Below are 25,368 nucleotides of genomic sequence, written 5' to 3' on the forward strand. Positions count from 1 at the left end.
GTAAACCGATCACCACACGGCTGTGCCAAACACTTGGCCCCAGCAGAACCTGATCCAGATTACATCACGGCACCTCCAAAACTGCAGCAGCACACGTATCATACTCATGGCACTGTCTCCTGCCCAACCATCACACACGCCCTGGGCTATAAATTCATGGCTAAATGCCTTCCTAACACTACCACTTCTGCACTTCATCCACAGACAAAGGCATTACAACATCCAACTAGCAGAAGAATTTCTCCAGTTTCAAAACACAAGAAACTACCATGATGAGTGCCAAGACACTCGCTCGGCTTGCCAAGAAGTGGCAGAGGGTGGCGGCTATGGGAAGGAAGAGGCTCACCTGGTCATCATCAACGTCCGCAGAAGAAGCCGGAGGGTCTCGTCAGTGGGTGGCAAGGGTCACTGCATTGTGTACACAGCCGACGGTGTGAGGTTCGAGGTGCCGCTTGTGTTACTCGGCACGAACATCTTCAGTGAGCTCTTGAGGATGTCCCAAGAAGAGTTCGGCTTCGCAGGCGTTGACGGTGGGAGAATCACGCTTCCCTGCGACGCACTGGTGATGGAGTACGCCATGTGCTTGCTCAGGAGAAGCGCCTCCGCAGAGACAGCGGACGCATTCCTCAATACCATGGAGATGTCATGCCACTATCATGTGGCGCCACATCTGGGAGTTAGCCAGCATTTCGGTGTCTGCAGTTCCTGATTACTATCTGCAGAGATATAGGAAAAAAGACCAAGGAAAACAGTTTATGTGTAGCATTTTGATCTTACTAGCAAAGAAGCAATCAAGGAAGATGGACAGTAGTTAGAGACAATGTTCTTTCAATGTATACATATACTTTGCTGCAAATATAAATGATTGATCACAGTTTTTAGGACCTAAGCAGATTGTGTCGACAAATTTTTTCTGTGCAGTTATATGGCCTCAGACTCAAAATATTACGAAGAAAGTTGTTCAACCGACAACCGATGATTAAATATTTGCAGACGGAGATGGGATGTGACCTTTTGGACAAAGGCTACTGCAAGTTGTTGAACCGATGATAAGATCATTGAATTATACTCGAGTCAAGACCAGCAAACGTTCAGAAATGATTGGGTATGTCACACAGAATAAGCTCATCAAGATTTGTGCTTGGTAAAACAATATTCATGCTATGTTTGTGTCATGGATATCCAAGTAAATCATCAGGCAAGGCCAGGTTCGTTATCAAAAATAGATTAACAAATAAGCCTTGCATTGCGATCGCATTACAGCATGCTCACTTACCCAAGAGAAAACCAAAAACAAAACTAATGACAAATCCTTGGATAGATTCAAGGCTATGACCTGCAAACCCTCAACTGCCCGGCTAGATGATACTGGAAAATAGCTGATACATGCTATGCTAGAAACCATACAGACCATGGGTGGACAATGAGATATGGAACTTCCCAGCAACCCTCCAGATCTGAAGCAATCAAAGCACTGTTAAACCAACAAACACCTGACATGCAGCTGCAGCTGTAAGTGCAAAGTACACAGCCAAAAGCAATGAAGTGAACTTCTGCAATGTCCTGGACCATCATGTGCAATGTCCATAAATCCTGGTCCCCGGATGGTTGCAAAATGCATCTACCAAGTTTAGCATCAAGGACTGGACTACTGTACTGTGCATCTGAGTGCCTAGCCAGTAGTCCACTACCTTTGCCTATACAGAAAGCCATGGCCCAGCAAATCTGATCTGAATCTGGATGCCTCCCTTTACAGGCACCATTGCACTCACCAAGCTCATGGTCTTATCCCCTTCCAAATGCAAATTAGTCATATGGTTGTGCCTATATAAGTATATATTCATGGGCTAGCTAGTAGTACACCACCACTTCCATCAACAAACTCACAGATCAAGAATTTCTGAGCTAATACATACCTCAGAACCAAGAACACCCAAGCATGGCCATGATCCATCCCAGGAGACTTGCTCAGTTGGTGAGGAAGTGGCAAAAGGTCAAGCACCCCTCCAGTGATGACAAAGCATGCTGCACAACATCACCGATCGCAGACAAAGGGCACTGCGCCATGTACACAGCCGATGGAAGGCGGTTCGAGGTCCCCTTGACGTACCTCGACACGACGCTCTTCGGCGAGCTGCTAAGGATGTCCCAGGAGGAGTTTGGGTTTGCATGTGACGGCAGGATCACACTGCCCTTCGATGTGGCAGTGATGGAGTATGCCATGTGCTTGCTCAGAAGAAATGCATCGGAGGAAGTAGAGAGCGCGTTCCTGAGCTCTGTAGTGACGCCTTGCCAATATACAAGCTGTACGGCGCCACCTGCATCGCTGCACCAGCAGCTTGCAGTTTGTAGCTCCTGAATATATTCAGATTTTCCCCCTCATTGTTCTCCATTTTGCATCAGAAAATAGTTCAACACCGGGAATGAAAATTAAATATTATCATACCAGCTTGTTGCATTATACGAAGTACTATTAACTTCAACTATATACCATAAGCCCATAGGATGCAGCAAAGCGATTTATTCTAACCTCAGGATTCAGAGTGCAAATGTCTAGCTCCTATTCTATGATAATAAATCACAAAAGTATATTTGGTAATTAAGTAATTATTTCAAGAAAATAACAGCCACTCTTTCGTTGTTTCATGATCTATCATATACACTTCTCTCATCTCATGAATAGATATTGCAGAAGCAATTGTTGCAAGTTTACTAGTCAGACGAGATACATTCATGATTTCAATGATGAACCCCCAGGGTAAAACTCTAGAAGTGCTGATGTATCACAAAATGTGTTAAAATTGCATACAAGAATGACGATGCTTTCAGAGGTACTGGCAAAACTGGCAAGTTACCATCGACCGCAGAGGCAGTACTCTCGTGTCAAAGAACCTTTCAATGCAGTAATAGTGTTTTAATCTAGATTTAGGGTAATGTCTGTGAAACAGAAGATCAAGAGAAGTTTCAGAAAGATTTATCAGTTCCTAGTTTCTTCAGAAACTGGCGACATTGTGCCCAACCCAATTCAGACTGAGATAGAACATAAGGAAGCGTATTTTCGCTTCTCGAGTCACAACAAGCAGGTCATGAACTTGAGAAAATCTGATGCTTCGCTACAGACTAGCACAGGCTATGCATAAAAATCTCACCGGAGTGTGGAGAAGGCGACAAGATGCCACCCAGCCCACGCCTACAGACACTAGCTGCGCATCTGACTAGCAGGCTCCCAGAATGACACCGAGGGCTAAACAGCGCTGGCAAGAAGGAACGAAGATCCGGAAGCAACCACTACTGGTGGCGGGCTGCGGCGGTAGCAGAGGCACCCATTTCCCAGGCAGGTTTCAGTGGAGGCCATGCTCTACAAGAACCTATATATAGACCGTTCAACCCACCGCAATCCGCACCGCTCAGTCATAAATCTACGATTCTCCAAGGATAGGAGTTGCAGTCAGATCATCCACGGCTCAGAAGTTTGTCACTGCTTTCTTCAGTACTCTGTACGAATACGGAAAATAATGTGTTTGGACTTTGGAGCGGCAAATTAGCAGATTTCTCTCATTATGTATCATTTCCTATGATATAGAATCTTACATTGAGCTGTACAAGCTTCTACCAATTCGACCGAAAAAATTCAGATTTTCAGTAGCTAAACTACGTACAAAGAGCAAATTGATGGGCGAGTCCCATCGATGCATCTTGGCCATGGCAGTGCCCAGCAATGGAGCTCAAGAATGCTCTCTCGACCTCCTCGGAGGCGTCTCTTCTGACTAGGCACAAGACATACTCTATAACCGTGGCATCGCAGGGCAGCGTGATCCTGCCTCCCTCGCTGCTCGCGAAGCCAAACTCCTCCCCAGCCATCCTCAGGAGTTCGACGAAGACCGTCGTGCCGAGGTACGCCAGCGGGACCTCGAACCGCACCCCGTCGGCGGAGTACACCACACAATGGCCCTTGTCAGCGACTGCGCTGCAGCACTCACTGGCTTGCTGGCCACCAGCCCCGGCTGCGACCTTCCTCTGCCACTTCTTGGCCAGCTGAGCAAGCTTCTTTGGATGGATCATGGTTGAGTGATGTGTTCCTGACTAGCTAAACTTCGCTTTAGTTCTGAAAGTCTGAAGGTGTGGTGTAAACTATGATGTTGTTTGGATTGGAGATGAGATGAAGAAGTTTGTGATGAGCAGGCCATGGATTTATAGTAGAAAGGAAGAGAGGGCTCAGGGTAGGTCAGATGTGTGGGTTGTGTGTAGCTATCAGCAAGAGCGGTGGGCGGGAGACAATGCCATGAGTGCTCTGCATGCAATGTTGTTGCCGCAAGCTACAGATAATGTGATAAATGATTTTGGGTGAATGATCAGCCATTGTGCCAACTCAGGCAACTTGCAAGCTGCTGTATTTTGCGGTGGGCATTGCAGATAAACAATTAACATGGGGTCCTCGTGCCAGACCGGTCAGTATGGTAGCATAGGCAATCACCAAGCCAAGCTCCGGCACACACCGAACACTTGCCTCAGCACAATTGTGGCTGCTCATGGTCGTCGACGGTGCTGGAGAAAGAAACGAAAGGACCATGTGGCACGTCGTATTCGGCAATGGCTGGCAAGGGCAGACTTTCCCGCTGAAGGTGGCGACCTGATGGTTACCAACTGATCATAGGCCCATTGGAAAATGCAGTGGAGATACCAGGAAATGGCAGTCACATGCTGTGCTAGAAATCTTGCAGACCATGAGATATGGAGCTGTCAGGCAACTTGCTAGATTTGCAGCAATCAAAGCACAGCTAAACCAACCAACAAACACCTAGCATGGAGCTGCAGCTGTAAGTGCAAAGTACACGCCCAAAAGCAGTGAAGCATACTCCATCTACTCTGCAAAGACTCCTGACCATCATATGCAGTGTCCCCTGTGACACTGGCTCTTCACCTCACCTGATTGCAATCACCGGGTTGCTGCAAACGTACAAAGACAGGGTCATCGAACCATTCAGAAATGATTGCTTTTGAACGAGACTAACTAGCTTACCTCCCAATCTCGTGACACCGTAGCAAATGGAACACATCCATAAAACCTGGACCCCAGATGGTTGCATATAATGCCCCTGCCCACTTTAGCATCAAGGACTGTAGCATGCATCTGATTGCTCAGCCCACTAGTCCACTACCTTTGCCTCTACACAGCAAGCCATGGCCCAGCAAAATCTGATCTGAATCTGGCTGCCTCCCTTTACAGCCACCAGCCCACGCACCATGTCCCCTCTCAGCTGCTACTAAGTCCCGCATCTCTGTGCCTATATATTCATGGGCTAAGAATAAGACACCATCACTTCATCAAGAAACTCATACACCAAGCATTTCTGAGCCAAATACCTGAGAACCAAGAACACCCAGCCATGACCATCATCCACCCCAAAAGGTTTGCTCAGTTGGTGAGGAAGTGGCAAAGTGTCAAGGCAGCATCCAGAGCCGACGAAGCATGCTGCACGACATCGCCAGTCGCAGATAAAGGTCACTGTGCCATGTACACGACCGATGGGAGGCGCTTTGAGGTCCCGTTGGCGTATCTTGGCACGACGGTCTTCGGCGAGCTGCTAAGGATGTCCCAGGAAGAGTTTGGGTTCACATGCGACGGCAGGATCACACTGCCCTTCGACGCGGTGGTGATGGACTATGTTATGTGCTTGCTTAGAAGAAATGCATCGGAAGAAGTAGAGAGGGCGTTCCTGAGCTCTGTAGTGATGCCTTGCCAATATCCAAGCTATACAGTGCCACATGTAGCGCTGCACCAGCAGCTTGCAGTTTGTAGCTCCTGAATATATGCAGATTTTTTGTCCCTCATTGTTCTCAATTTTGCATCTCTTATGAAATGTAATTTAAAATAGTTCAACACTGGGGAATAGGAAATTATATACTAGTATACCAGCTTGTTGCATTATACAAAGTACCACTAACTACAACTATATGGCATTAAGCCATAGGGCACAGAAGAGTGATTAACTATAACTTCAGGATTCAGCGTACAAAATGTCTAGCTCGTAGAAGCTAACACCTAACAAGCACCCCTACCAGTAAAACTACCAAAGATGTGATTCTCTTCTATGATTAAAAATTAAAAAAATTGTATTTATTAATGAAGTATTTCAAGAAAGCCAACAGCCACTCTTTCGTTGTTCCATGATCTATCATATACCCTTCTCTCATTAATACATATTGCAGAAGCAATTTTCTGTCAGCTTACTAGTTGGGCAAGATATATCAGCACATGTTTCATGAATGATTTCAATGATGAACCCTCAAGGTAAAACTCTTAAGGGCTGATGTATCACAAAATGTGATAAGCTGCATACAAAAAGGACGTACGCTTTCAAAGGTAGTGGCAATTAGCAAGTTAGGTAGATCGCAGAGGTAGCATTCTCATGTCAAAGACCTCTCAATGTAAAATAGGGTTTATGTAGATTTTGGGTAATGTCTACAGAACAGAACATCCCCACCCTCCTCATGAATTTCATGTCCACAAATTCTAAGCCCACGTTTGTCTCTACTTTCTTCCAATACAGCAAATAAGGTGCTTGGATTTTAGAGTGGCAAAGTATTAGATTTCTCTGAGACAAAGATAAATTTTGTATCATTTCCTATGATAATACAATCTTACATCATACTGCACAAACTTCTTCAAAATCGACCAAAAATATGTCAGATTTTCAGTAGCTAAGCTATGGTTTGTTTCTATATTTTCCCAGTACTCTGTACAAACAACAGCAAATAATGTGCTTGGATTTAGAGTGGCAAAGTATTAGATTTCTCTGAGAGAAAAAGATATATTCGCCATGTTTCATTTCCTATGATACTACAATCTTGTATCGGACTGTACAATTTCTTGAGATCTGACCCAAAAAAATCCAGATTTTCAGTAGCTAAGCTACGTGCAAAGAGCAAATTGATGGGTGGGTCCCATCGATGCATCTTGGCCATGGCAATGGCCAACAATGGAGCTCAAGAACGCTCTCTCGACCTCCTCGGACGCATCTCTCCTAACCAGGCACAAGACATAGTCCATAACCGCGGCATTGCAGGGCAGCGTGATCCTGCCACCCTCGCTGCTCGCGAAGCCAAACTCCTCCCCAGCCATCCTCAAGAGTTCGGCGAAGACTGTTGTGTTGAGGTACGCCAGTGGGACCTCGAACCGCGCCCCATCGGCTGTGTACACCACGCAATGGCCCTTGTCAGCGACTGTGCTGCAGCACTCGTCAGCTTGCTGGCCACCGGCCCTGGCTGCGACCTTCTTCTGCCACTTTTTGGCCAGCTGAGCAAGCTTCTTTGGATGGATCATGTTTGAGTCTGGTGTGCTCCTGGCTAGCTAAATTTCACTTTGGTTCTGAAAGTCTGAAGGTGTGGTGATCTTGCTTGCAGATGAGATGAAGTTTGTGTTGAGCAGGCCATGGTTTTATAGTCGAAAGAAGAGAGGGCTCAGGGCAGTGCATATGTGTGTGGGTCGTGTGTAGCTATCAGCAAGAGCGGTGGGTAGGAGGCAATGCCATGAGTGCTCTGTGAGCAATGTTGGTGGAAGTAGCTGCAGACAATGTGATGAATGATTTTTATGATATCTCCATGGAACCAGATTTGGGGTCATCAGTGAGTGGCTGCTCATGGCCTTGTCGCTACCCCGTTGCAGCCCTGAGATATAAAGCCATGGCTAAGTGTCTCCAAACACCATCGCTCCATCCACAGGACAAAGCATTCCAAGCTCGAGCTGACAGAAGAATCTCTTCAGTTTCCAGAAAGACAAGTAGCTACCATGGTAAGTGCCAGGAGACTTGCTCAGCTAGCCAAGTGGCAGAGGATGGTGGTCCTCGTCAGGATGAGGCTCACCTGATCGGCGGCGGCGCTAGAGAAAGAAACTGAACGATCGTGCACACGCCTCGGCAATGGCTGGCAAGGGCTGATGTGTCGTGTACATGGCGGACATCGTGAGTTTCTAGGCACGGCAGTGTTTGGCGAGCTCCTCGGGTTGTCCCAAGAGGAGTTTGGCTTCACAGGCGGTGACGGCAAGAATCACACTTCCCTTTGATGCAGCAGTGGTGGAGTATGACATGTGCTTGATCAGAAGCACCTCCGTGGAGATGGAGGCAGGGTTCCTCGGCTCCATAACGATGCCATTGCAATGGCACTACGATGCAAGCGGTGTGGCGCCACCCATGGGAGTGGTCCAGCATGCTGCTCTCTGCAGCTCTTGATTACCACCTGCTTTCTACTCAGTTACATGTAGGAAAAAAAGGAAGGCGGGGCGGGGGGGGGGGGGGGGGGGGGGGGTGGGGTGGGGTGGGGAACCAAACAGCCAAGGAAGATAACCAGTACTGGCCACTATTCTTTCAATGAATATACTTTGTTGCAGAGATAAACGATTTGGGCACAGTTAAGCACGACAAATTTGTTCTGCGAGGTTATATGACCTCAGACCCAAAATGTTACAAAGAATGACGTAATCTGCCCAGAAGGAGAAAGGAAACTGACCTTCTAGAGAAAAGGCTGGTGTGTTTTGGTCACCCAAAGATAAACCTGTTGATATTTGTATTGGGATCGGAAAACCGGCGAATGTACAGAAATCAGTTCTATGACACAACATCTCATCAAGACTTGTGTTTAGCAAACAAAATTTGATACTGCTAGCAATGACCCTGTCAATCTGTCATGGACATGTAAGTAAACTATCAGTTAACAAATGAGCTCTGCGTTGCATTTTGCATTATTGCAGTCCTGGTCCCCACCAAAAAATAGTGAAATGAACTAATGACAGCTCCGTAGAAATGGACTCAATGCCATTACCTGAAGCCATGGGCAGACTTTCCCGCCGAAGTTGGCGACCTGATGGTTACTAACTGTTGTAGGCCTTGGAAAATGCAGCGAAGATGCCAGGAAATGGCCGTCACATGCGGTGCTAGAAATCATGCAGACCATGAGATATGGAGCTGTCAGGCAACTTGCTAGATTTGCAGCAATCAAAGCACTGCTGAAGCAACCAACAAACACCCAGCATGCAGCTGCAGCTGTAAGTGCAAAGTACACCCAAAAGCAGTGAAGGATACTCTGCATCTACTCAGCAAAGACTCCTGACCATCATATGCAGTGTCCCCTGTGACACTGGCTCTTCACCTCACCTGATTGAAATCGCCGGGTTGCTGCAAACGTACAAAGATAGGGTCATCAAGCCATTCAGAAATGATTTCTTTTGAATGATACTAACTAGCTTACCTCCCAATCTCATGATGCAGGACACCATACCGAATGGAACACATCCATAAAAGCTGGACCCCAGATGGTTGCATATAATGCCCCTACCCAATTTAGCAGCAGACTGTAGCATGCACTGATTGCCTAGCCATAGCCCACTAGTCCATGACCCGGCAAAATCTGATCTGAATCTGGCTACCTCCCTTTACAGCCACCAGCCCACGCACCTTGTCCCCTCTCACCTGCTAGTAAGTCCCGTATCTCTGTGCCTACATATTCAGGGGCCAAGACATCATCACTTCATCAACAAACTCACAGACCAAACATTTCTCAGCCAAAAACCTGAGAACCAAGAACACCCAGCAATGGCCATGATCCATCCCAAGAGGCTTGCTCAGTTGGTGAGGAAGTGGCAAAGGGCCAAGACGGTGGCCAGGGATGACGAAGCATGCTGCACGACATCGCCGGTCGCAGATAAAGGTCACTGTGCCATGTACACGGCCGACGGGAGGCGGTTCGAGGTCCCGTTGGCATACCTCGGCACGACAGTCTTCGGCGAGCTGCTAAGGATGTCCCGGGAAGAGTTTGGGTTCACATGCGACAGCAGGATCACACTGCCCTTCGATGCAGTCGTGATGGAGTATGTCATGTGCTTGCTCAGAAGAAATGCTTCAGAGGAAGTAGAGAGGGCATTCCTGAGCTCTGTAGTGATGCCTTGCCAATATCCAAGCTGTACAGTACCACATGTAGCGCTGCACCAGCAGCTTGCAGTTTGTAGCTCCTGAATATATGCAGAGTTTTTGCCTCATTATATCCATTTTGCATGTCTTGTCCAATATGATGGAAAATAGTTGAACACTAGAGAATGGAAATTACATATTAGCATACCAAGCGTGTTGCATCTTACGGAGTCCCCTTAACAACAACTATATAAAATTGGACCATACTCCAACCTCAGGCTTCAGACCACCAATGTCTAACACCTGACAAGCAACACTACCATTAAGAGAAGCAAATATGTGATCCAATTATATGCTAAATAAACCAAAGAATTATATTTATTGAAGAAATAATTTCAAGAAAATTAACAGCAACTCAAACTCTTTCACTGTTCTATGATCTATAATATATGCAGCTCTCCCAGATAATACATACTCCCTCCATCCCAAAATAAGTGACTAGTACAAAGTTGAGTCACTTATTTTGGGACGGAGGGAGTATTACAGAAGCAATTTTCTGCAATTACTGAGGGTGTTCTTATTTAAAATACATTAAAAGATGTTCACCAGCCAGGCAGGACATATCAGCTGTTATATCATAATTTTTGCATAAAATCCAAAAGTGGAAGAGCAAATTTTCATTTAGCAGTACAAACTACAGAGCTATTTTTTGAGTAAGTAATTGGTCATGTCTAACTGTTACATATAAATTGAACAGCCTTGAAAGAATAAAATAAGACTTTACAGAAGGCACTAGGCTTGAAAATTCTCAAAGGGAAGTGTGCAACATAAGACTAGTCCATACCTGTCAAACATGACTTCCAGCTAAATTTACGGGACCCATGTTTTCCAAGCTTGCAGCTGGTTGTAGACCCGCAGGAAAGTGCGGAGAAGGCGCTGAGAAATGGATTATGAGTTATGAAACTGTTCAGCAACTTGCCACAGCCGTGTAGAAGTCAGGTAGGCCATTGATTATGAGTTATGAAACTGTTCAGCAACTTGCCCGTGTTGCATCAGTTAATGTAGTCCCCATCAAACCTAATCAAAATGTTAATGATTTGCATCAAAGCGCAAACCATGCTAGCCAGCTAGCTAGCCCCATGAGGCCATGACACTGGCCCTCCAACTGATTGCAATCTCAGTGTTGATGAATTGCAAAGTACAAGACTAGGATCCCCTGATCATTATGAAATCATTACTCTTGCAACTAAACATAAGTACCAAATCCTTGACAGTTTCACTCTCATAACAGAAGATTCCAAATAAGATGTAGCCCATCCATCAAAAGGCTGGACCCAAGATGCCTGCACAAGGCTTGTCTGCCAATATCTCATTGCACAATGCTGGAACCTTGTTTGCATGGGGTCCTCGTGCCACTTATCCACCAGACGTGCCACTATGGCAGTACCCATCATGCACCAAACATTTGGCCCCATAGAAATACATAATCCCAATAACATTTCCTTGATCTGCTTGAGGCATTGCACAAATGAACCTTATGGCCTTGTCCCCTTACCCAATCATCAACGGCACTTGACAGGGCTTGTATCTTGAGCTATAAATTCTTGGTCCAGTGGCCTCAAAACAGCATCACTTCATCCACAAACAAAGCATTTGCAACTCAACTAGAGTTTCCAACTCCCAGCAAAAAAGAACCAACCATGATCAACGCCAGGAGAATTGCTCAACTAGCAAAGAGGTGGCAGAGGGTAGCAGCTCTCGGGAGGAAGCGGCTTACCATGACGGCAACAACAGAAGTTGAAGAGTGCTCAACAGCAGTGGCAGGAGAGGGCCACTGTGTCATGTACACCACTGATGGAAGAAGGTTTGAGGTGCCATTGGCATACCTCAGCACGGTGGTCTTCAGTGAGCTCCTGCGGATGTCCGAAGAGGTGTTTGGTTTCGCAGGCAGTGAAGGAGGGATCAAGCTGCCCTGCGACGCCATGGTGATGGAGTACGCCATGTCCTTGCTCAGGAGAAGTGCCTCTGCTGAGATGGAGGCAGCATTCCTTAGCTCGATGGTGATGCCATGCTACTATGCAGCTCCACCTGTTGGAGTTAACCAGCATGTTATTGTCTGCAGTAGCTAATTGTCATCCTGTTTTGTGCTTTTGCATGTAAAGTAGTTCAATGTAGGAAATAGGAAAGAGAATGTTCTATGCAAAGAATTTTAGTTCTGCAACTGATTAAGCAATCGAAAAACGGTTACAAACATCGTTCCTCCAGTGTATATATTTCTGCGGACATAAATGACTGGTCGCTTTTAGGACTTGAACAGAACAAGTCAAAGAATTCCTCTGCTCAGTTACGTGGCATCAGACCAAAAATTTACAAAGAAACATTCAAGTGGGCAGGAGAAATGTTCCTGAATGAGCTTAAAAAACTGCCAAACAATATATCCCCTAATCTGATAAATCCGTCCAAATGGGTTTACTAACAGAATGCCCGATCCAGTACAAAATTGAGCTTTTCATTAGGATTTTATGAGTAGTAGCTGGGACTAAGAAATCATGCAGACCGTATGAACTGTCCAGCAAGTTGCTAGACTCGCAACCACCAAAGCGCTGCTTAACAAAACAATACCTAACTAGCATTGCAGATGTAGACCACAATTCTCAGTTGAGACTCACAGCAATCGTATCTCTTTTTCCAATATATCAGGAGAGCTGCCAAGTTCATTACTCAGAGCAGGAATTTACAACAAGATCAGACGAAAGACAAGCAAATGGAACAAAAGAAAGGAGGTTCATACAGTGGTTGGTTCCAGTTCAAGTTCATCTTTTTGACACTATTATGTAATCGAGGTTAGCCCTCTGTTTTATCTTCTTTCATCAGTGCTTGAGAATTTGGTAAATATAGGTGTAGCTTCAAATTCTTCGTTGACTATTTTTTCAAGTTTTGCAAACATCTTCCAAAATTCATCAACAAAACCAATTGACTGACTGGCAGGATGACTTCTTTTTTACAAGAAAGCTTGCTAATCTTATCAAGAACATTTAGCAAGTAGCAACGCAAAAGATGCAGATGTGAATAATCACAGGAAACTGACATTTTCAGAAAATTCACACTGGTCTGCTAAGATGAGAAAATAGGTATCTTTGTTGCATTTCCTATTGTCCTGAAAACTGACATATCTAACTGAACAAAAACATGTACCACTAGCTACAAACAGAAAATTGCTGATAAAATCCAGCTGATGGCGGCAAACAACTCATACTGTAGCAAGGCCTCGCTATGGAGCTCAGGAACGCCTTCTCGACCTCTTCAGAGGCCTCTCTCCTAATCAAACACATCACATACTCCATCACAGAGGCATCACAGGGCAATGTGATCTTGCCATCGCAGGTGAAGCCAAACTCCTCTTGAGACATCCGTAGGAGCTCTCTGAAGACCACTGTGCCAAGGTAAGCCAATGGGACCTCGAACCGTGATCCATCAGCGGTGTACACGACACAATGGCCCTTGTCTGCAACAGAAGCAATGCTGCAGCATCCGTCGGTGTCTGCAGTCTCCTGGCCACCGGCTGCCACCAGCCTCTGCAACTTCTTAGCCAGTTGAGCCAGCTTCTTTGGATGAATCATGGTTATGTAGTGTTCTTGCTAAAATGCTCTCTCTATGCTTAGATTGCTATCTTGCTTGTGGATGAAGTGGCTGTGTTAAGCAAGCTATGTATTTATAGTTGAAGGAAGAGAGAACGGCAGAAGGGTGAGGTGTAACTATGAGCTCAAGTGTGGACAGGACCACAGGAGACAAGGCTATAAACATGGCATGTGCAATGCTGAAGAGACAGTGTGATTTGATAAGATTTTATGAGACCAGCTGTATGACATGTGATGCAGCAACCAATACTGGTTGGATGAAAATGTACTGTGGTACTGGCGCGTGCAATGGTTAGAAAAGCTAAGATATTTTTCATGGACCAGCCCTCCATATCACCATGTCTCAAATGTGTTGCCGCGTGAGAAGACTGATACAGCCCATGGTTTACTTCTGGCCCTGAGCATGCCGGTCACACGATTGCTTCGTTCAAGCCATGTTTTCTGGTTTTTTATTTTCCTGTGGATATTGCGTCTTGTTTCAACTTTAAAACAAGACTGCTGGATCCTCACCATCATACGAGGGCACCTAAATAGACCCAAATTCTAGTGCATCTATTTGGTATTCTTAGAACAAACCCCTCTGATATATAGAGAATAAAAGAAAAAAAATCTAAGACACTTTAGAGTCTTTCTATTATATTATCTTTGAATATACATAGAATAGATTAGTAGACTCAAATAGTAAGTAGTCATGTCTCAAAAAAAATTAGTAATTAGTCTAATTCAAAAACAAATCATTGCATCCACTTAATTTCAATAAAGTCATAACTTGGGTGCCATCATGATGTATGATGTTAAAATGTTGGATATCATTCAGCTGTGTGTGCAGGATCGGATCCTCTGAAACAGTACACAAGAAGGACAATCCATATCAAAACACAATCACAACTACATCCTACTTTGAGACATTGTATTCCAGGATAGCCTATAGAAAAAACAGAGTCTGAAATCAAGTGATACATGCGGAAACATGCTTCAGAGGTAATGGCAGCTTACAAGCAGTGCGAGAGTAACTTCTGGCCCTCGACGGATCTTGGAAATGTCGAATCCCCATGTCAAAAAACCAGCAGGCAATAGTTATACAAAATTTAGCCATCTGGTCATAATTCATAGTTTGCATTCAGTTTGTGCAAGGATCTGTCACATGATCACTAACAATGTATACTCTCTTGTGATTGTGCATCATGATACAAATTATTTGAGTGTTTGAGTACATCCTGATAAAATACATAGGGTGGACCCTGAGATGGAGATATATAATCTGACAGTTGGTTATGCCCATAATGAGTTGTTGCTGAACCACCAGATTCAAGGTCTTCAGTGGTCCAAACAACTTGCTCAATAATCTCCACCACCTCTTCAGTTGATGGTCTGTTTGATTAGCAGCATCTCATATGTGAACTCCAGTTCGCTTGTTGTTCTTACAGTTTCCTGTAAGCTTTTATCAGGATTTCTTAGCCTTCTTTTTTTTTAGTTTTGACCGCCTAGAATAAGGTTGGTGATCTGCAAGAGGTTCTAACAGTTATTGCAATATATAACTTTACATGACCATGATTCCATGCCATCTTGCTAAAGTAGTACCAAGTTCTGTTCAATTTTTGGTGTGCTTGCACAAATCAGCTTGCCAGACTCATCAACTTTAGTCTGAACTTCCTTGTCTTAAACAATAGACCTTTTATCTTAGTTCGGCGCAGAAAGAAGAGTTATTGAACTAAGCAGTCAGGAGTCAGGATGAGAGTCAAATGGTCAACTTGCCATATGATTCTTTCATTTCCTATCTCCTACATAGAACTATTTACATCATCCAAAAAGATGGACAGCAAAAAGAAGGTAAAACGAACACTGAATCCTCAGAAGCCAGAAACAGCTACTTGCTGGCTAACTCCCATAGATGGCTCCAAACCATTTCCATAGTTACAAGGTCTCACCACAGAGCTCAAGAAAGCTCTCTCTACCTCTTCTGATGCGTTCCTTCTGAGCAAGCACATGACATAGTCCATCACACCTGCATCACAAGGCAGGGTTATCCTTCCATTGCTTGTGAAGCCAAACTCATCCTGAGACATCCTCAAGAGCTCCCCGAGGATCGTCGTGCCGAGGTACGCCAATGGCACCTCAAACCGCCTCCCGTCAGCAGTGTACATGGCGCAGTGGCCCTTCACTGCCACAGACGTGCAGCACTCATCGACTTCTTTTGCTGAAGTCCACATGAGCCTCTTCCTCCCGATGGCCGCCACTCTTTGCCACTTCCTTATCATTTGAGAAAGTCTCTTGGCACTGACCATGGTTGTATCACCTTCTTTCTTGGCAGAAAGCTCAGAGTTTTGTGTCGAGTGCTAAGCTAGTGGTAGTGCTTTGCTTGTGGATGGAACTGGCGGTTCAGAGCTGATGTATTTATAGGTGCGGAGAGATATGCATGCAGCTTAAGTGCAGCTATCAAAACGAGCTGGCAGGGGACAAGGCCATGAGCTTCGAACATGCAATGTTTGGCTACCCCTTTGCTCTTTGGCACCTGTTGGAGCCAGTAGTGGTAGTGTTTGGGTGATTGGTTATCACAATGTGCCGCCATACTGGCCTGCTCAAGACCAGGGGCATGCTTCATGAGGACTACATGTAAGTTGGGTCCAACATGTGAACAGTGAGAGGCAGTTCTGTGGGAAATGAGATATCAATTATTCAAAGATCTGGATATAGCCTGAGATTGAGATACATAGTCTGACGGTTTTCCACGCCCATTGTTTCTGAACAACCAATTGTAATGTGTTAGTGGTCCAAAGTCCAAACAAGTGAACAACTTGCCTGGTAATTTCAAAAAATCTTTTGCTGGTTGTCTGTTTGATTAGTAGCATCTCATGTGAACTCCACCTCGTCGCTGCTTCTTACACTCCCCAATAGACCTACTGGACTAAAACTTACTTACTGTCATTTTATTTTTGGACTGAAAACTTATTGTCATTATTGAGTGGTAAGCAGTTCTACGGGATAATATTTCTCAGTTGAGACTTGAAGCAGTCGTATCTCTTTCTGGAAAATAGCAGGAAAGCTGCTAAATTCATTGATCAAAGCAGAAACTTACACAACAACAAAAGAAAGACAAAACAAACAAAACAGAAGACGAGAGGTCCGTACTTCTTTCTGGACACTTGCTTAACAATGCCTAATCATCTAACTTTGACCTTATGCAAACATCTTTCAAAGTTCAGCAATGAAGTCGGTCAGTCTACTGGCTGCCTGAGTCCTATCTAGAACATTTAGCGAGTACCAACACCAAAGATGTGGATGTAAATAATCATGAGGAATTCAAGATTTTCAGCGAAATTATCACACTGATCTGCTAAGATGAGAAAATCTATATCTTCCTTGCATTCCTACAATTCTTATAATTTACATTCAACTGAACAAAACATTTATCACTAGCTACAAACAGCAAATTGCTGATTAAGTTTCACTGAAGCCACACAACTCACACTGTGGCAAGGCCTTGCTATGGAGCTCAGGAACGCCTTCTCAACCTCTTCAGAGGCCTCCCTCCTAATCAAACACATCACATACGCCATCACAGAGGCATCAAAAGGTAATGTGATCTTGCCATCGCTAGAGAAGCCAAATTCCTCTTGAGACATCCTCAGGAGCTCACCTAAGACCATTGTGCCAAGGTACACCAAAGGGACCTCGAACCATGATCCATCAACAGTGTACATGACACCGTGACCCCGGTCTGCAACAGAAGCAGTGCTGCAGCATCCGTCGGTGTCTGCAGTCTGCTGGCCACCAGCCTCTGGCACTTCTTGGAAAGCTGAGCAAGCTTCTTTGAATGGATCATGGTTGCTATGTGTTCTTGGCTAAAATGCACTTCGGCTCTGATGGTGTGATACACTTTTGCACAGATTGCTGTGTCATTTGGAGATGTAGAAGTAGTGTTGGGCGGGTCATGGATTTATAGTTGAAGGAATGGATCATGTGTAGCTATCAGAAAAGATGGTGGGCAGGTCCGCAGGAGACAAGGCCATGAGTGCTCTGCTTGCAATGTTGCAGCTGCAGACAATGCGATAAATGATTTGATCAGATATTTTGGGGGATCAGATTTTTGGTTATCAGTGAGATGGAGAAAATACTTCTGGTTGTGTGATTGCTGCTCTACTGTGGTACTGATTCCTTCAACTGTTAGAGGCATTAAGCTATCCATACCACCCTGTCTCAAGTGTGTTCTCGCATGAGAAGGCTGATGCCTGATGGAGACCATGGCTTGTGGGCATGCCTTATCCTTGGGGCCCTGATCAAGTTGGTATTCAACTCAGGCAACTTGCTGCAATATCAAGAGGTATATTCTAGTTTGCATTTGCAGCACACCATGTGATCACTTCATTCAACCAGCATTTCCTGGTCTGTATTTTGCTGTGGGCAGTACCTGGTTCCAACTTTCAACTGTGGCAGCTGATTCTGACCCATCCGGTTCGACCCCTAAATGGACTAAAATTCTAGGGGCAGCTATACGATTGAAATTTAACCAGGGCTATATCATGATGTTGAAATTTTGTCCCATTGTGCATATATATTTCAGCTTAGGTTGCAGGACCAGACCTTCTAAAGCAGTGCTCGAGAAAACATCCCTTAACTAAAATAAAATCGCAAGTACGTTCTTCTTTGGGACATACTGGGTCAGATTATCATTCTAATGAAGAGGCACATTCAGAAATTAATGAATAAGCGCGTAAACATGAAAGCATTCTGAGGTAATGGGAACTTACAAGTATTACAGAAATGACTTCCAGCCCTCGGCAGATCTCTCAAATGCTGTTCTCGTGCCAAATAATCTGCAGCCAATAGCTATACCAGGTTTAGTAATTTGAGTGAATTTACAAAACTGTCGAGCAATAATATCCCCCAATCTGATAAATCCGTCCAAATGGGATTACTAATATAATGCCCCGATCCAGTACAAAATTGTGCTTTTCATTAGGATCCTATAAGGAAGTAGCAGGGACTAAGAACTCATGCAGACCGTATGAACTGTCCAGCAAGTTGCTAGTCTCGCAACAACCAAAGCGCTGCTTAACAAAACAACACCTAGCTAGCATTGCAGATGTAGACCACATTTCTCAGTTGAGACTCAAGGCAATCGTATCTCTTTTTCCAATATAGCAGGAGAGCTGCCAAGTTCATTACTCAGATCAGGAATTTACAACACGATCAGACGAGAAACAAGCAAATGGAACAAAAGAAAGGAGGTTCATGTCGTGGTTGGTTCCAGTTCAAGTTCATCTTTTTGACACTTATGTAATCAAGGTTTAAGCCCTTAGTTTTTTCTTCTTTCATCATCGCTTGACAATTTGGCAAACGTAAGTGCAGCTTCAAATTCTTCGTTGACTATTTTTTCAAGTTATTCAAACGTCTTACAAAATTCATCAACGAAACTAATTGACTGACTAGCAGGCTGACTTCTTTTTCACAAGAAAGCTTGCTGAATCTTATCAAGAGCGAGTAGTAACACAAAAGATGCTGATGGAATAATCACAGGAAACTGACATTTCCAGAAAATTCACAGCAGTCCACTAAGATGAGAAAATAGGTATCTTTGTTGTATTTCCTATTGTCCTGACAATTGACATCTAATTGAACAAAAACATGTACTACTAGCTACAAACAGAAAGTTGCTGATAAAATCCAGCTGATGGCGCCAAACAACTCGCACTGTATACCATCATAGAGGCATCACAGGGCAATGTGATCTTGCCATTGCAGGTGAAGCCAAACTCCTCCCGAGACATCCGTAGGAGCTCTCTGAAGACAATTGTGCTAACGTAAGCCAATGGGACCTCAAACCGCGATCCATCGGTGGTGTACACAACACAATGGCCCCTGTCTGCAACGGAACCGGTGCTGCAGCATCCGTCAGTGTCTGCAGTCTCCTGGCCACCAACTGCCACCAGCCTCTGCAACTTCTTAGCCAGTTGAGCCAGCTTCTTTGGAAATCATGGTTCTGTGGTGTTCTTCCTAAAATGCTCTTTTTCTTAGGAAGGTGTGATGCTTAGATTGCTATCTTGTTCGTGGATGAAGTGGTTGTGTGAGCAAACTGTGAATTTATATTTGAAGGAAGAGAGCAGTAGAAGGGTTAGGTGTAGCTATGAACACAAGTGTGGACAGGACCACAGGAGACAAGGCTATAAACATGGCATGTGCAATGCTGAAGAGACAGTCTGATTTGATAAGATTTTGATGAGGCCAGCTGTATGGCATGTGATGCAGCAACCAATACTGGTTAAATCAAAGTGTACTGTAGTACTGGCGCGCGCAATGGTTAAAAAAGCTAAGATATTTTTCATGGATCAGCCCTCCATATCACCATGTCTCGAATGTGTTGCAGCGTGAGAAGACTGGTAGAACTCATGGTTCATGTGTACCACCTATGCTTCTGGCCCTGAACATGTCAGCATTCAATATATAATTTGCATTCGCAGTGGGGTCACGCGATTGCTTCGTTCAAGCCATGTTTCCTGGTTTTCATTTTCCTCTGGATATTGTGTCTTGTTTCAACTTTAAAACAAGACTGCTGGATCTATAGGGGCACCTAAATAGACCAAAATTCTAGTGCATCTATTTGATATTCTTCGAACAAACCCCTCCGATATAGAGAATAAAAGAAATTACATATAATTTTTCTACGGCACCTTAGAGTTTTTCTATTATATTATTTTTGCATATACACAGAATATATTAGTAGACTGAAATAGTAAGTAGTCTAATTTAACTTATTTTTTTTATTGTATCCACTTAATTTCAATCAAGTCATAACCTGGGTGCCATCATGATGTATGATGTTAAAATGTTGGATATCATTCAGCTGTGTATGCAGGATTGGATCCTCTGAAACAGTACACAAGCAGGACAATCCATAAAACGCAATCACAACTACATCCTACTTTGAGACCTTGTTTTCAGTATAGTCTATAGAAAAAGCAGAGTCTGAAATCAACTTATGCATGTGAAAAAATGAAAACATTCAGAGGTAATGGGAGCTTACAAGCATTGTGAGAGTAACTTCTGGCCCTTGGCGGATCTTGGAAATGCTGCATCCCCATGTCAAATAACCTGCAGGCAATAGTTATACAAGATTTAGCCATATCTATTCATAATTTCTTAGTTTGCATTCAGTTTGTGCAAGGATCTGTCACATGATCACTGACAATGTATACTCTCTTGTGATTGTGCATCATGATACAAATTATTTGACTGCTTGCTTATATCCTGGTTACATATATAGGGTGGCCCCTGAGGTGTGAGTTATAGTCTCAAAGTTGGCTATGACCATAAAGAGTTGTTGCTGAACCACCAGATTCAAGGTCTTCAGTGGTCCAAATAACTTGCTCAATAATCTCACATCACTTCTTTAATTAGTTGATGGTCTGTTTGATTAGCAGCATCTCATATGTGAACTCCACTTCACATTTTGTTCTTACAGTTTCCTATGAACAGGATTTTCTTGCCTTCTTTTTTAGTTTTGACCGCCTAGAATAAAATTGGTGATCAAGAGGTTGTAACTTGTAACAGTTATTGCAAAAGATAACTTTACATGGCCATGATTGCATACCATTTTGCTAAACTAGTACCAAGCTCTGTTCAAAGTTTGGTGTGCTTGCATCAACTTTAGTCTGAACTTTGCTGCCTTACGCAATAGAGCCTTATCTTAATTCGTCAGACAAACAGAGTTGAGGAACTAAGCAGACAGAAGTCAAGACAAGAGTCAAATGGTCAACTTGCCATATGATTCTTTCATTTCCTATCTCCTACATAGAACTATTTACATCATCCAAAAGGATGGACAGACAAAAGAAGGTAAAACGAACACTGAATCCTCAGAAGCCAGAAACAGCTACTTGCTGGCTAACTCCAATAGATGGCTCCAAACCATTTCCATAGTGGCAAGGTCTCACCACAGAGCTCAAGAAAGCTCTCTCTACCTCTTCTGATGCGTTCCTTCTGAGCAAGCACATGACATAGTCCATCACAGCTGCATCACAAGGCAGGGTTATCCTTCCATCGCTTGTGAAGCCAAACTCATCCTGAGACATCCTCAGGAGCTCCCCGATGATCGTTGTGCTGAGGTACGCCAATGGCACCTCAAACCGCCTCCCATCAGCAGTGTACATGGCGCAGTGGCCCTTCACTGACACTGACATGCAGCGCTCATCGACTTCTTTTGCTGAAGTCCACATGAGCTTCTTCCTCCCGATGGCTGCCACTCTTTGCCACTTCCTTATCATTTGAGAAAGTCTCTTGGCACTGACCATGGTTGTATCACCTTCTTTCTTGGCAGAAAGCTCAAAGTTTTGTGTCGAGTGCTAAGCTAGTGGTAGTGCTTTGCTTGTGGATGGAACCGGTGGTTCAGAGCTGATGTATTTATAGGTGGGCGGAAGATAGGCATGCAGCTTAAGTGGAGCTATCAAAGCAAGCTGGCAAGGGACAAGGCCATGAGCTTCAAACATGCAATGTTTAGAGGCCCCTTTGGCACTTGTTACAGACAGCAGTGGTAGTGTTTGGGCAATTGGATATCACAATGTGCCGCCATACTGACCTGCTTAATGGATCAGGGGCATGCTTCTGAGTCATGAGGGCTACATGTAAGTTGGGTCCAACATGTGAACAGTGAGGAACAGTTCTGTGGGAGATGAGATATAAATTATTTAAATATAATACATAGTCTGACGGTTTCCATGCCCATTGTTTCTGAACAGCCAGTTTTAACGCGTTTCGTGGTTCAAATAAGTGAACAGCTTGCCCGGCAATTTCATAAAATATTTTGCCGGTTGTCTGTTTGATTAGTAGCATCTCATGTGAGCTCCATTTCGTCGCTGCTTCTTACACTCTCCTATATGGTCCTACAGGACTACAACTAGCTTATTATCATTGGTGAGTGGTAAGCAGTTCTACTGGACCATATATCTCGGTTAAGACCTGAAGCAATCATATCTCTTTGATGGAAAATAGCAGGAAAGCTGCTAAATTCATTGATCAAAAAAGGAACTTACACAACAAAAGAAATACAAACAAACAAAACAGAAAGCGAGAGGTTCATATTTCTTTCTGAACAACTCTTGCTTAACAATGTCTAACCATCTAATTTTCAACTCATGCAAACGTCTTTTAAAGTTCAGCAATGAAGTCGGTCAGTCTACTAGCTGAATGAGTCCTATCTAGAACATTTGGCGAGTACCAACACCAAAGATGTGGGTATAAATAATAATGAGGAAATCAAAATTTTCAGTGAAATTATCAACTGGTCTGCTAAGACGAGACAAAATCTGTATATTCCTTTCATTCCCTACAATTCTTCAATTTACATTCAACTGAACATAAACATTTATCACTAGCTACAAACAGCAAATTGCTGATTAAGTCTCACTGAAGCTACACAACTCGCACTGTGGCAAGGCCTTGCTATGGAGCTCAGGAACGCCTTCTCAACCTCTTCAGAGGCATCTCTCCTAATCAAACACATCACATACTCCATCACAGAAGCATCAAAAGGTAATGTGATCTTGCCATCGCTGGAGAAGCCAAATTCCTCTTGAGACATCCTCAGGAGCTCACGGAAGACCATTGTGCCAAGGTACACCAACGGAACCTCAAACCGAGACCCATCAGCAGTGTACATGACACAATGGCCCCTGTCTGCAACAGAGGTGGTGCTGCAGCATCCGTCGGCGGCTGCAGTCTGCTGGCCACCGACTGCCACCATCCTCTGCCACTTCTTGGCAAGTTGAGCAAGCTTCTTTGAATGTATCATGGCTGTTATGTGTTCTTGGCTAAATTGCACTTCTGCTCTGATGGTGTGTGATGGAGCTTTTCACAGACTGCGGTGTTGTTTGCAGATGAAGAAGTTGTGTTGAGCAGGTCATGGATTTATAGTTCAAGGGATGGGTTATGTGTAGCTACCAGAAAAGGTGGTGGGCAGGACTACAGGAGACAAGGCCATGAGTGCTCTCCATGCAGCCGCAGACAATGTGATAAATCATTTGATCAGATTTTTTTGGGACCAGATTTTTGGTTATCAGTAAGAGGTGGGGTGGAGCCAATGCTTCCAGCTCCATGATTGCTGATGTACTGTAGACTGATTACTTCACCTGTTAGAGGCATTAAGCTAAAAAAATTATATGACGAGCCATCCATACCAGCATGTCTCAAATGTGTTTTGGCATGAAAGGGCTGATGGCTGATGGAACCCATGGTTTCTGGGCATGCCTTATCCTTGGGGCCCTGATCAAGTTGGAATTCTAGTTTGCATTTGCAGCACACCATGTGATCACTTAATTCAACCCGCGTTTCCTCGTCTGCATTTTGCTGTGGGTGGTACCTGGTTCAATTTTCAACTGGGGCAGCTGATTCTGACCCATCCGATTTGACCCCTAAATGGACTAAAATTGTAGGGGCGGCTATATGATTGGAATTTAACCAGAAATCATCATGATGTATGATGCTGAAATTTTGTCCTGTTGTGTGTATATAATTCAGCTTAGTTTGCAGGACCAGACCTTCTAAAGCAGTATATAGATAAAAACATTCCCTATTAAAATGCAATCACAAGTAGTACATTCTTCTTCGGGACATACTGGGTAAGATCATTCTAATGAAGAAGCCCATTCAAAAATCAACGGAAAGGTGCATCAACATGAAAGCATTCTGAGGTAATGGCAACTTACAAGTATTTCAGAAATGACCTCCAGCCCATAGCAGATCTCCGAAATGCTTCGTCCTTGTGCCAAATAATCTGCAGCCAATAGTTATACCAGGTTTAGCAATTTGAGCAAAGCTCTGTACCAAGATCTGTCAACTGATGGCTTACTAAGCATTCTGCTTTGCTACCAGTGTATCATTATATGACTGTAAATCTTAATTTCTAGTGAGCAGAAGAGCAAAGGCGGAGGTCAGAAGCAATCCTCCACATTGATTTGAGAAACTGGGCAGTGTATTCCCAAGTAAACATCAAATAGCTGTATGTCGTACTCCTCATAAGCGAGTAACTGAAAAAAAATGTTTGCATTGCTATCTACTGCTAATGAGAGGGCCTGGCAGATTTGAAACCCTCACCAGTGTGCAGTGGAGAAGGTGGCCAGGCCACCGTGCAGTGCACGTACGATGCATAGACCAGAAACGCGCCCAACGCCACCGCCAATCGGCCAGCGGTGGGCCCATTGACATATGCAGCGGAATAGGTAGCTCAGACGCAGCGTCGGCGGCGGCGCCAGTCTTCCAGGCAGAGGCGAGAGATCTAATATGAATGCATATTCTACTGCACATGAGAAATACCAACCAGTTCCTCACCAATTCCCTATACCACCCATGGTCATTCCCAATACTTAATCTTGTTATATCACTAATTAAGATTGCATCAGACACCCCAGTGAAACCTTCTTTTTACCCAAATTGATCAATCTAACCATGTTTCTCTTGTGACCAGAACTCAGACTTTCCTACTGCTTTGGAATCTGGATGTTTTTTTTTCTCTCAGTAGCAATCTGGATGGTATGGTAAAGGACAGTGAGGAGTCGAGAAACCGGCATATATAGTGGTGCCAACTGAGAAGTCCTGTAAGGTTTTATTGTAGCACTGAAGTGTACTCCTCAGTGACTAATAGCTGTTTGACTGCACTATATAGTCTATCAAAGTATTTTCCTCTAATAGTGGATGGAGATGACACATATGACTTCAGTCGCATGGCTCGAAAAGGAACATCACTACCTAGTGATCAAAGGTCAACTGCCGAGAGACAGCTACAATAGACCATATGTCCATATCGATGATTACATCATCCAGTTGAACTGATTCAAGAG

General features: G+C 44.2%; 10 protein-coding genes and 1 pseudogene across 10 annotated transcripts; 5 read left to right on the forward strand and 6 right to left on the reverse strand.

The window, feature by feature from the left end:
* The first annotated feature begins 269 nt into the window (after nucleotides 1-269).
* Nucleotides 270-998, forward strand: LOC109759123 (auxin-responsive protein SAUR36-like; annotated as a pseudogene).
* A 929-nt stretch (nucleotides 999-1,927) lies between these two features.
* On the forward strand, nucleotides 1,928-3,655 carry LOC109759119 (auxin-responsive protein SAUR36-like). Its single transcript, XM_073498103.1, has one exon. It carries the CDS (start codon nucleotides 1,940-1,942, stop codon nucleotides 2,357-2,359), a length of 420 nt encoding a protein of 139 aa, XP_073354204.1. The 5' UTR covers nucleotides 1,928-1,939; the 3' UTR covers nucleotides 2,360-3,655.
* LOC109759111 (auxin-responsive protein SAUR36-like) lies at nucleotides 3,652-4,062 on the reverse strand. The gene has a single exon (XM_073499283.1). The coding sequence runs from the start codon at nucleotides 4,060-4,062 to the stop codon at nucleotides 3,652-3,654; it is 411 nt and encodes a 136-aa protein (XP_073355384.1).
* Nucleotides 4,063-5,302: 1,240 nt separating this feature from the next.
* LOC109759125 (auxin-responsive protein SAUR36-like) lies at nucleotides 5,303-6,914 on the forward strand. The gene has a single exon (XM_040390780.3). The coding sequence runs from the start codon at nucleotides 5,388-5,390 to the stop codon at nucleotides 5,805-5,807; it is 420 nt and encodes a 139-aa protein (XP_040246714.1). The 5' UTR covers nucleotides 5,303-5,387; the 3' UTR covers nucleotides 5,808-6,914.
* Nucleotides 6,914-7,324, reverse strand: LOC109759114 (auxin-responsive protein SAUR36-like). The gene has a single exon (XM_073499284.1). The coding sequence runs from the start codon at nucleotides 7,322-7,324 to the stop codon at nucleotides 6,914-6,916; it is 411 nt and encodes a 136-aa protein (XP_073355385.1).
* Nucleotides 7,325-9,249: 1,925 nt separating this feature from the next.
* Nucleotides 9,250-10,067, forward strand: LOC109759100 (auxin-responsive protein SAUR36). Its single transcript, XM_020317936.4, has one exon. It carries the CDS (start codon nucleotides 9,588-9,590, stop codon nucleotides 10,005-10,007), a length of 420 nt encoding a protein of 139 aa, XP_020173525.1. The 5' UTR covers nucleotides 9,250-9,587; the 3' UTR covers nucleotides 10,008-10,067.
* A 1,535-nt stretch (nucleotides 10,068-11,602) lies between these two features.
* LOC109759098 (auxin-responsive protein SAUR36-like) lies at nucleotides 11,603-12,031 on the forward strand. The gene has a single exon (XM_073499285.1). It carries the CDS (start codon nucleotides 11,603-11,605, stop codon nucleotides 12,029-12,031), a length of 429 nt encoding a protein of 142 aa, XP_073355386.1.
* Nucleotides 12,032-12,037: 6 nt separating this feature from the next.
* On the reverse strand, nucleotides 12,038-13,670 carry LOC109759099 (auxin-responsive protein SAUR36). Its single transcript, XM_020317934.4, has one exon. The coding sequence runs from the start codon at nucleotides 13,520-13,522 to the stop codon at nucleotides 13,100-13,102; it is 423 nt and encodes a 140-aa protein (XP_020173523.1). The 5' UTR covers nucleotides 13,523-13,670; the 3' UTR covers nucleotides 12,038-13,099.
* Nucleotides 13,671-15,000: 1,330 nt separating this feature from the next.
* Nucleotides 15,001-16,957, reverse strand: LOC109759095 (auxin-responsive protein SAUR36). The gene has a single exon (XM_020317931.4). It carries the CDS (start codon nucleotides 15,823-15,825, stop codon nucleotides 15,391-15,393), a length of 435 nt encoding a protein of 144 aa, XP_020173520.1. The 5' UTR covers nucleotides 15,826-16,957; the 3' UTR covers nucleotides 15,001-15,390.
* Nucleotides 16,958-21,204: 4,247 nt separating this feature from the next.
* LOC109759097 (auxin-responsive protein SAUR36) lies at nucleotides 21,205-21,918 on the reverse strand. The gene has a single exon (XM_020317932.4). The coding sequence runs from the start codon at nucleotides 21,826-21,828 to the stop codon at nucleotides 21,394-21,396; it is 435 nt and encodes a 144-aa protein (XP_020173521.1). The 5' UTR covers nucleotides 21,829-21,918; the 3' UTR covers nucleotides 21,205-21,393.
* A 912-nt stretch (nucleotides 21,919-22,830) lies between these two features.
* LOC109759101 (auxin-responsive protein SAUR36-like) lies at nucleotides 22,831-24,219 on the reverse strand. Its single transcript, XM_020317937.3, has one exon. The coding sequence runs from the start codon at nucleotides 23,322-23,324 to the stop codon at nucleotides 22,905-22,907; it is 420 nt and encodes a 139-aa protein (XP_020173526.1). The 5' UTR covers nucleotides 23,325-24,219; the 3' UTR covers nucleotides 22,831-22,904.
* Between the last annotated feature and the right edge of the window lie 1,149 nt (nucleotides 24,220-25,368).

The sequence above is a fragment of the Aegilops tauschii genome, chromosome 5 (genome assembly GCF_002575655.3).
Source record: "Aegilops tauschii subsp. strangulata cultivar AL8/78 chromosome 5, Aet v6.0, whole genome shotgun sequence".
Lineage (NCBI taxonomy): Eukaryota > Viridiplantae > Streptophyta > Magnoliopsida > Poales > Poaceae > Aegilops > Aegilops tauschii.

What these genes read in the sequence shown, in the direction of transcription:
- LOC109759119 (XM_073498103.1), top strand. Translation starts at nt 1,940, where the DNA reads ATGGCCATGATCCATCCCAGGAGACTTGCTCAGTTGGTGAGGAAGTGG.
- LOC109759111 (XM_073499283.1), bottom strand. Translation starts at nt 4,062, where the DNA reads ATGATCCATCCAAAGAAGCTTGCTCAGCTGGCCAAGAAGTGGCAGAGG.
- LOC109759125 (XM_040390780.3), top strand. Translation starts at nt 5,388, where the DNA reads ATGACCATCATCCACCCCAAAAGGTTTGCTCAGTTGGTGAGGAAGTGG.
- LOC109759114 (XM_073499284.1), bottom strand. Translation starts at nt 7,324, where the DNA reads ATGATCCATCCAAAGAAGCTTGCTCAGCTGGCCAAAAAGTGGCAGAAG.
- LOC109759100 (XM_020317936.4), top strand. Translation starts at nt 9,588, where the DNA reads ATGGCCATGATCCATCCCAAGAGGCTTGCTCAGTTGGTGAGGAAGTGG.
- LOC109759098 (XM_073499285.1), top strand. Translation starts at nt 11,603, where the DNA reads ATGATCAACGCCAGGAGAATTGCTCAACTAGCAAAGAGGTGGCAGAGG.
- LOC109759099 (XM_020317934.4), bottom strand. Translation starts at nt 13,522, where the DNA reads ATGATTCATCCAAAGAAGCTGGCTCAACTGGCTAAGAAGTTGCAGAGG.
- LOC109759095 (XM_020317931.4), bottom strand. Translation starts at nt 15,825, where the DNA reads ATGGTCAGTGCCAAGAGACTTTCTCAAATGATAAGGAAGTGGCAAAGA.
- LOC109759097 (XM_020317932.4), bottom strand. Translation starts at nt 21,828, where the DNA reads ATGGTCAGTGCCAAGAGACTTTCTCAAATGATAAGGAAGTGGCAAAGA.
- LOC109759101 (XM_020317937.3), bottom strand. Translation starts at nt 23,324, where the DNA reads ATGATACATTCAAAGAAGCTTGCTCAACTTGCCAAGAAGTGGCAGAGG.